The sequence below is a fragment of the Gossypium hirsutum genome, chromosome A06, assembly GCF_007990345.1.
Source record: "Gossypium hirsutum isolate 1008001.06 chromosome A06, Gossypium_hirsutum_v2.1, whole genome shotgun sequence".
NCBI lineage: Eukaryota > Viridiplantae > Streptophyta > Magnoliopsida > Malvales > Malvaceae > Gossypium > Gossypium hirsutum.
Window position 1 is genome coordinate 1287232 of NC_053429.1, and position 10281 is coordinate 1297512.

General features: G+C 33.2%; 1 protein-coding gene across 1 annotated transcript; it reads right to left on the bottom strand.

Moving 5' to 3' along the window:
• Nucleotides 1-3684: 3684 nt before the first annotated feature.
• LOC107935608 (inactive protein kinase SELMODRAFT_444075) lies at nt 3685-9370 on the bottom strand. The gene is made up of 8 exons (XM_016868234.2): nt 7392-9370; nt 7186-7319; nt 6356-6450; nt 5007-6007; nt 4766-4926; nt 4600-4679; nt 4187-4511; nt 3685-4103 (listed from the first exon to the last, which is right to left on the bottom strand). The coding sequence occupies exons 1-8, from the start codon at nt 7561-7563 to the stop codon at nt 3954-3956; spliced, it is 2118 nt and encodes a 705-aa protein (XP_016723723.2). The 5' UTR covers nt 7564-9370; the 3' UTR covers nt 3685-3953.
• Nucleotides 9371-10281: the final 911 nt, after the last annotated feature.

Below are 10281 nucleotides of genomic sequence, written 5' to 3' on the forward strand. Positions count from 1 at the left end.
AATTAGCATTAAACACAGAATAAGATTTAAAATAAGCGACAAATAAATACAACATTCATTTAGGTAAGCACTAAAAATTTGGAGTAGCTCTACCTAGGTCGGTTCCTATGGCTCATTACATGTGGTTTGGTTCTAAAGTAGGGTACCTGAACCAGCAAATTCCTCGATCCTCACCCATTATAGGCTCATACGGACCAAGTTCGATTCAGGGGGATACATTTCCCTACGGCCATGCGGAGATGAAAATCTCACGAAGACATAGGTACGGATGTATCCCGAAAGCGATTCACTATCCCATGCGGAGGTGAAAACCTCACGAAGGCGTAGTTTCTCACTCCCACTTAAAAGGGTGTGACCAACGGTCATGCAATGCAATATGCAGAAAGATGCAAAAACTTAAACTAACACAGCAATTATAAACCACAACGATGAAAATTGTAATAAAAGCAATGAAATGCGATGAAAGGATCGTATATTTAAACCAAGTTTTTGATTTTCGATAAAAAGACAAAAAATAATCAACTCGTGGCTCGACTCACTTATTGTCCCCAGTGGAGTCGCCAAGCTGTTGACACCATTTTTTGGATGAAAACGGGGTCGACTTGGGTTTTGAAAAAAATGAAACAGGAGTCGCCACCAATCCTTTTTATAAGGTGTGATTGGATCACCTCGAAAAGCGGTCTTTTTTAATAAACGGTTTGATTTTATTAAAACAACAAGTTTGGTCCGCGAAATTCAGAAAACGGGTTCGGGAGTCGGTTACGCACGAGGAAGGATTAGCACCCTCGATACGCCCAAAATTGGTACCTAGTTGATTACTTAATGTCTTAATGTCAAAAATTGAGAACCTTGGAAAAATTAAAAATACGATCCTCGTGTTAAAATAAAATAAAAAAATTGGAAAAGAAACATATTTCACGTTATTCGAGAAAGAGAATCATATCCAGTAAGTTAGGACGCAATGTCTCGAATTCCCGATACGCGAATGAAAAATACTTATTTAAAAAAATTTAGCCATCTCGGATTTTAAAAACGAGATCACGACCAGTAAGTTAGGACGCGATTTTTTTAATCCCGAGATCATTTAAAATTTGAGTTTAAAAGGATTCGTGCATTTAGATTTATCGTGAAAATTGAAACCCAGTAAGTTAGGGTACGATCCTCACGAATCTAAACACGAAATGCCATATTTAAAAAAAACAAATTTTGTCATACCGAGCAAAACAACATATATAGTCGTTATAAAAAAGAGATGGAAACTAATTCCATTATCGATATGCGTGGTAACACCATGATAGATACGAAAATGTATATAAAAATAATACAGGCCATAACAACTAAATAAAATAAATAAAAAACAAATCAATAATATGTGAAACAAATAAAATAAAATAAAATAAAATAAATAAAGCACTTATGTAAAATAATAAAGAGCATGTAAATAAATGAATAAATTACCATCAAATGAAACAATGATTAATGAATAACATTATAATATTTATAGATATAGGTATGTATGTATGCGAGAATTATAAAATATGAAAGTATACGTACGTGTATGTATTATAAAATATATAAAAATATGAATTTATATGCATATGTAAAATATATGGAGATTTACATATATATAAAAAGGGGACACATAAGTATGTGTATATATTCATAAAAATATATATGTGTATAGATATACATAAAAATTATGAAAATAGAAGTAATACAAATATATATATGTAAAAATATGTACTATTTACGAAGATTAGAAATATGTACGATTATTATGAACATATATGCATGCACAAATAAAGTATAAAAATAAGTGTATATGTATATATATAGTACAAAAAGTATGCATGTAAATATATAGAAAAATATATTTATATATAAAAGAAATATACGTGTATATATAAGAGCAACTATAATAATGATAATAATAATAATACAAAAATAATAATATAATATAGAAATATAATAATGAATAGATGAGTAAAAAATAAGATACAAAAATAAAACAGATGGACTAAATAGCAATAAAAGACAAAAGTATTGGGCAAAATCGAAATAAAAAAAGAGTAAAGAGGATTAAATTGTGACGCGCCGAAAGAGGGGGATCAAAATAGTAAATAACCCAAAGCCCCCAAAACACAGCGCAGCAGTGGACCAACTCGAAACAAAGATAAAAAACGCGGGGCCAAATTAAAAAAATAAAAGACTTTATTATAAAACCATTAAAAAGCGGAAGGGCTAAAGGTGCAATTAGCCCTTCCGTCGAAAACACGCGGATCCTCCAGGAGCGGGTCGGGTCGGCCCGATCCAAAGCAAAACGACGCCGTTTTGGGCGTTATGGAGCTGGGCCAAAACGGCGTCGTTTCACACGCCTATATATTCAAAATTTTCCCAAAAAATTTCATTTCCTCTTTCTTTTTTTCAAAAAAAAAACCCAAAACCTCTCAACCCTCCCCTTTTCTCTCTGAGCGCCGGCCAAGGGTCCGGCCGAGGGCCACCGCACCGGCCGCCGCCCTCCGGCGCCGGCGCCACCGTGTACGGCGGCGGGGAGACCAAAAGTCTCCATTTTTCTCTCCGATGATTCTCCTCGGCCTCCTGAGCACTCCGGCGACGTAAAGAAAAGGGTAATAAGCTTCTTTCTTAATCTTTTCTTTATATTTTTGTGTAAAAAAAATGAAAGAAATAGAATCGTAAAAAATGGCAACAGTAGATAGAAAAAAAAGAAATCCCGTCAAAGATTAGTGTTCAACCTTTTTATTTCTTTTCTCTCCGGAAAAACAAGGGCCGAACCCCTTTTTACAGTCAATAAACATGGCTTTTATAGCCAACATTACATGCCTTTTCTTTTCATTTTGGTTGCTGTTCTTTGCGTGTTTTGCAGGTGTTTTGATGGGAGTGGTTAGTGGTGGTTGCGGCGGTGGCAGGGAGTTGGTGGCGGTGGCAGAGGGTAGGTGATGGGTGCGGCGGCTAGGGTTAGGGGTTAGGTCTGTTTTGAGTCTTGGGTTTGGGCTGGTTCAGATTGGGCTTTGGGTCTGTTTTGGGTCTTGGGTTTGGGCTAGTTCAGATTGGGCTTGTACAAATATAATTATGAAATTACATTTTAACTCTCATAAAAATATACTCAATCTGACCTCCTAAAAATAATTTTAGGCTTTGCTCTTGGGAAAGGTTGCTTTTACAACGTCCATTTTGGTCCTTGTCTTCACAAATCATTCAAATCGAGTGACTTATTGAACCGGATCGAAATGGTTAAATTAGAATTCAATTAGAGCACCAATTCAATTAGAGAGGTTAGACCAATTGACCCACGAATCAATATGGACAGATTGAACTAGTTTTCTTTATTTTTTTATTTTTAATGAATTTTTTAATGATTTATCATATTAAAAATCGATGATCTAACCGGTTCGACTTCACAAATCATTCAAATCGAGTGACTTATTGAACCGGATCGAAATGGTTAAATTAGAATTCAATTAGAACACCAATTCAATTAGAGAGGTTAGACCAATTGACCCACGAATCAATATGGACAGATTGAACTAGTTTTCTTTATTTTTTTATTTTTAATGAATTTTTTAATGATTTATCATATTAAAAATCGATGATCTAACCGGTTCGACCGCTGATTCGGTTCTGAAAACCTGAATTAGTTAGTAAACAATTAAATAACAACAAGAATAATAAAAGTGATTATTATTATAGAATTTTTTTTTTAGTACAAAATACTTGTGTATACTTTGGTATATATGGACAAATTTGAGCAAACAAATGAAATCATATTACAAGTATGCAAATTCCCAATATTACAGTTTCTTCAAATAAAAGCAAATAATGGTAGTAGATTGTAAAAAAGAAGAAGAAATTACATGAAAAGGAGAAGGAGGAATCAATGTGATGATACTCTCAAACTATACAAGCATCGGTTTCGGTCTTTCGAAACGATTCGGTCAATGCGAAAGTTTTCGAGAATGCCGTCTCGTAGATTCTGGTTGTGTTTGAGTTTTCAATCCACGTAAATGGCCGCTTCGATTGCCGATCGAGTTCAGGTCTAAACTCAAAGGAACGTTGGTATCTCCTCCTTCAAGAATTCTAAGTATCTAATAAAGTTTGCAAATGACAAGCAAAGATTATGAAAAAGGATTACGAAATGAATTAGAAACTTGCAGGACAAGGTATGTACCTTTGACATCGGGTGTCGTGATTCTGGATCATGACTTAGGCACAAGAAAGTGGCTCGAGCCATGGCTTGGAGTTGATGAGTATAGTCCCGGACTTTGCCGGAGGCTAAACATGGATCAAGCAATTGATAAATATTTGTCATGATTTGATTCGAATCTAATGCGGCTAGAGGATGGAACCAGTCTGATAAGAAATTCTGGCCTTTGTAATATTGTAAGTCGCTGATTCTTTGACCTGTTAGTAACTCTAATAACACTACCCCGAATGCGTAAACATCAACTTTTTGCGTAATCCTTCCGCCATCTGAATATTCCGGGGCAAGGTACCTGGATTTAGTCATTGTTTGAGGTCCCTTTAGAATGATAGAAATGTTCACAAGTAGAGTAAATATTAGAGAACGAACTCAGAAAGTACCCTGAAGTTCCAACGGTTTGTTCTTCGTTTCCAACTGTCCATTGATCGGAATGCCATCTAGCGAGGCCAAAATCAGTAACCTGAGGCTCAAAATCGTGAGTCTATCGTAATGAATACACATAGAATCTAACACTCTCGGGAATGTCCAAAAATAAATTGAAAGTACCTGAGGCTCAAAATCGTGAGTTAGGAGAATGTTTTTAGGCCGCATATCTCTATGTACAATACAACCAACTCTACAATCTTCGTGTAGGTATCGTAAGCCTCGTGCTGCTCCGATTGCTATTCGTAATCTTGATTGCCAATCTAACGAGGCCCTGTTGCTTCCTGTCAACCAGATATGTAAACCGTAAGAGAGGAATACAAAAAATGATCTCGAGAGAAATAGAAACGAGAATAAAGGATACCGTGTAAATGGAAATCTAAGGATCCATTGCAGATGTACTCATAAACCAAGACTCTCTTATTACCATCGATACAGAACCCGATTAGCAACACGACATTCCTATGTTGCGCGCAGCTCAAAACCTGTACCTCCCTACAGAAATCGATATCTGCTTGACAACCAACAAATTTTAACAACTTCACCGCTACAACTTGACCATCTCGTAAAATCCCTCTATAAACAACACCGAAACCACCTTCTGCCAAGAAATTCACTTCTGCAAATCCATCAGTAGCTTCCTCTAGCTCCTCGTAAGAAAACCGTCTCGGCGGCTTGCCAAAGACTGGTGCTTTGTGCTGACAAAACGAGCATAACGGTGGAGGTACCGAGGATGCTCGACCTAATGCAACCGCATCTCTAATGTTTGAGTTAACCATGTAGTCTGTATTGACAAGTCTACCTTCCTTTGCATCTTGATCATATTGAGAAAACTTGTCGAGCAAGGTTCTTGAACTAGGAGGGATGACTATATTTCGACCACTTCGGGTTTTGCAAGGCTTTTCGTCATTGTGATTTTGGGGTATCCAAAATATACTCTTGTCGTTATTTTTCACAGAGGACGTCGAGTTTGCTGATAGATTTATAAGCTTTTCTCCAACTGAATCAAGAACGGTAAGTTGGTTATCCAACTCGTTCTTATCATCCACGAAAAGAGGGTTTTCTTGATAGACAAGGAAAAGTGATGCTGCTGAATCGGAACTCGGTAACAATCTCTCTTGGCTTGTTCTTGAATACGAAGTACTCGGTTCTTCAGGGCTACTAACTGGAGTAGAATGCTTCATCCTATGTCCCAGGTGATCTCCAACATCCATAACTGGTGAAGAAGCAGCCGAGTAATAAGGAGTTCGAGGTTCATTTGCGCATTGCAAATTAAGCCGAAGAACTTTTGCTTGAGAACCTTTCATTACTACAATGTTGCAATGAAGTTCATCCATGCAATGTTTCAGCTCTTGCTTTAGTTTTCTGATTCAAAACACAATGACAAGAAGTTCAAGATACTGAGTTTTGGCCACGGCAAATCGATTCCAACATATTACAGACCACAATGCATTCAACCAGATCATATTCCCATTTGTTTTTCCTTTGAATTGGTTAACAATGGTAGCATAGAGTAACATTCTATACATGAATAACAACAAAAGTAGCATTATAACAGACATAATCAGTGATATAGGAACATATTCTATAATAAACTAGTATAAAGCATGGATATGCAAAGGGGATAAACCACAATTATGACCAAACCAATTAAACTAATAGCTTAGAAACAAGAAATAATACTTTTTTTTTTGTTTTGTATGGATAAATTACTTGTCCAGTATGACCCAATTGGCACCATTGTTGTTTGCTTCAGCCACCACTGAACTGCCAGTTGTACAAGACACCACTTTAATCCTCACAGTAACCTGCCATTAAAAGAACTCATTATTTGTTTGGCATTTAGTCCCTATAAATAAATGAATCATTGCAAAATTCAGCTACCATTCATGAACATAAAAAGAGGGATGAAACAAGCAAAGAATTTTAAAGGACCCCACTTCATGTTCATGGGGGAGTTTATTAAAAATAGCTTTAATAATGTTGATTGGCAATAATGGTCATCATGCACATGGCAATGCCATTCAAATTCAAACACCCCCTAAAGTCTAAATTAGCCCTCTAATCATTAATATATTTTTGTTTCCATTTGACAGTAAAGCTTAAGCTTTAAGTCCTCTTAGGTTTCCAAGAATCTTCTAAAGATTCGTTGCATGTTACTTTGGGAAAAGTTCGGTAAAAGTATCTTAAGAGATAAATTATTTGAAAAATTGAAAAAAATTAGTCTCAATTAAATAGTAAATTGAACTTTTCTATTAAAAATTTTATTCATTTTTACGGTTAAAAACTGACGTGGTTAATAGAATAATTATACAGTTATGCGGATATAATTTTATCATTTATTAATTTATGATTTCTATCAATTTTAAATGGACTAAACAGATCGATCGGTTGGCTATTCGGTTGGCTATTTGATCTAATAGAAAGAGATTAATTTAGGAGCAAAATGCAATTACTTTTACCTGAAAAGTTCTTAGAAACAAATAGACCAAAGACCTCCATTAAAGCTAAACTCAACTGAGAAATTAAATAACTTTAATTACCTCAATTTGATTATGAAACTGAAGTACCATCTGAGAACATGACTCAGAGATCTGACAAATTTTTTCCGGCAACTCCTCCTTCATATTGCTACCACAATCACCCGTCAATATCGGGAAATTCCAAAATCTTTTACCTTTTCAACAAAAATTCAACAAAAAATCATGACTTGAACAACCCCATCAAGAAAATTAAGCAAAAAATTTACCTTTTTTTTCACCAGGGAAGATAGCAAGCAAGGTAACACAATCACCAGGACGAACAACATGAGTGAGTGCCCAAGCTAAAGCAGTTTTAGAGATGACCCTTTCTGCTTTAACAGCAACCACTACTTTTTCTAACCTGCTAGTGGTGGAGCGTTGCCTAAGGCTCAACTCCATGAAAAAAAAAATTTTAAGGACTAAAGCCAAATTCTAGCTCTGGGGGGTGGGCAAGAAAACAGAGAAAGTAAATGGGGTGTTTTGAGATTTTTGGGTGTATTTGATCAAGTGCTTTGATCGGGTTGGTTTTTCATAAAGAAAGGGAAGACAGGGAGGGACAGGTTTGGTTTTCGTTGACTGTTTATGAGCTAGCATGTTGGGGTCCCATAGAAAAAGATTGAAACTTTTTAACACTGTGATCATGTCGTTATCGACCCCCAAAAGAACATGGGTAAATTGCACTATTAGTCTCTAAATTATAGGTAAGTTTTCATTTTGTTCATTTAACTAAAATAAATTACAATTTGGTCAATAAATTTTTATTTTTTTTTGTCCGCCGGATTGTTAGTAAGTATTTTGTAGTTGGTATAATAATAGTTTTAGATATTAATATTTATTTTCTGTCAATTTAACTTTGATTATATATAAAATGATAAAAAAAACTTAAAATAATTTAAAAATAGGAAATATAATGAAAAAACTATGTAAAGAAATAAAAGAGGTAAAAAAACATAGAAATCAATAATTTTGATTAATGTTTTTACTTTTTTCCCTTTTAAAAAAAATGGGTATTGGGTATATATATTTATACAAATAATAAGTGAGAAAATTTGGAAGGTTTAAAAATTAATTTCTTTTATTTTAATTTTAATTTTTAGAATTTTTTAAATTTTTAAAAGAATATAAATTTTTATCATTTTATATTTAATCAGGGTTAAATTGAAAAAAAAATAAAAAATTAAAATTAAAATTATTATTATATCAATTAAAAAAGTACTTTAATTTTGAAAACTTTAATGATCAAATTGTAATTTTTAGTTAAGTGATTAAAATGTAAATTGATCTATAATTTAGTGATTAGTGATAAAATTTACCCAAAAACCAAATACATAGACAAAATTTGTTCTCAACTTCAAAGTTAAGTTTTTTCTTCTACATAAATTGTTAATTAATCTATTTTTAATTAGGATCACTTTAACCAATATGGTTACTTTGTAGACCACGGATTATTATTCTTGCATATAAAATAATAATTGGTATAAATATTATTGTCAATATAGAAAAAGTAGATTTGAGTGCGTTAAAGCATATTATCTTTTTATTTATAAATCGATAAAGGACTATAAATAATTCTAAATATTATATCAAAAGATCAGATACGATAATATCCTATAAAAAGTTATTAAAAAGACCATTGTTAGTTTCTAGCTTTAGCTCGAGGATAAGAAAACAAAACATTGAAACACACCTTTCAATGATTTGGGTGAAAAAGACCAATGATGCAGAGAGGGTTTTTTCTCTACAAATTCAGTCTTAAGGGTGGATTTACACTTCAAGCTATTTCAAAAATTTAAAAATTATAAGTTAGTATAATGGTAAATTTATACTTTGGCTCTTAAAAATTTATGATTCACCACTGATCTCTTAAAGTAATATTTTAGCTTTGTCCCTGGTAGGAAAGGCAAAGAAGGGAGAATTTATACTAAGTGTACTCGTGTGAGATTGCAATTATCCAACGGTTAAAATATATTCGGCTTAAATCACTGCTGGTATTGTATAGTGAAATTTTCTTTAAGTAAGGCCTCGTAGATATAGATTTAAACCCAATTTGCACTATTTGTGTTTAATCTTTTATTCTTTTTGCATTTGGTTATTAATGTATCATTCAGTATACCCACATAATTTAATATACCTTACTACTAAACCTGTCTATGGGTTGAGCCGAGTTCAAGTTGGGCATTGTCAAAATTTTAAGCCCGGGTTCAGCCTAGCATAAAAAAATGAGTTTAAAATTTTACCTAAACCCAACCTGGATAAAGATATTAAAACCTAGGCCTGACCTACTCGAATTAAATTTTTTGTATTATTTTTTATATAAAAAAATTAAAAATATAATACATAAAAAATACTAAAAATATTAAAATAAATATTTCCCAACAAATTGAAAATAAATTAAAAAAGTATTTATACTTAAATAATACTAAGATAGGTTTAACTTAACAAGCAAATGCCTCTAAAATAATAACAAAATTAATAATAAAACAAAAATTATACAATATCCAAACAATAACAATAACAATAAAATAATAGTAATATAACAATGAAATGATAGTAAAACAGTGAGAAAACAACAGGAAAATAGGAAGAAAACAAAAAAAAATATCAGATTTCTTTCTTTTTTTTTTTGCTAATTCAAGCCGGACCAAGACTAAAAAAGATTACCTAAGGCCCGACTCATTTTTTTAGACGGACTTTATTTTTTTAAATGTATTTTTCAAGTTTATAATTTTATTTAAACTCTCTCATCTGTTTTTGGGCCCATGAACAAACCTACTTACTACTAAATTCAAAATTTCAGTTTGTATTCAAATTAATTCAATCAAAACAACTACTAGGGGTCAAAAAGGAATAAAAACAAATGAAAATGACAAGAAATACCTGTCTGATCAATTTAAGAAAGCTTAAAGTTTTCCCCTGATTGTAGGGTGACCATCATCCATGGATACAGCCATCTTGAGCCTAAAGGGACAAAATTTTGAGACCCACTCAATGAAGCTACATCAAGATTGATGCATGGGCATGATTTCAAGGCTGAGATCTCGAGGAGATGATGACCTATTATGTAAGAACAACCAATGAAGTGTAAGAAGAGGTGACAGTAGAAGTCACCCATGTGAT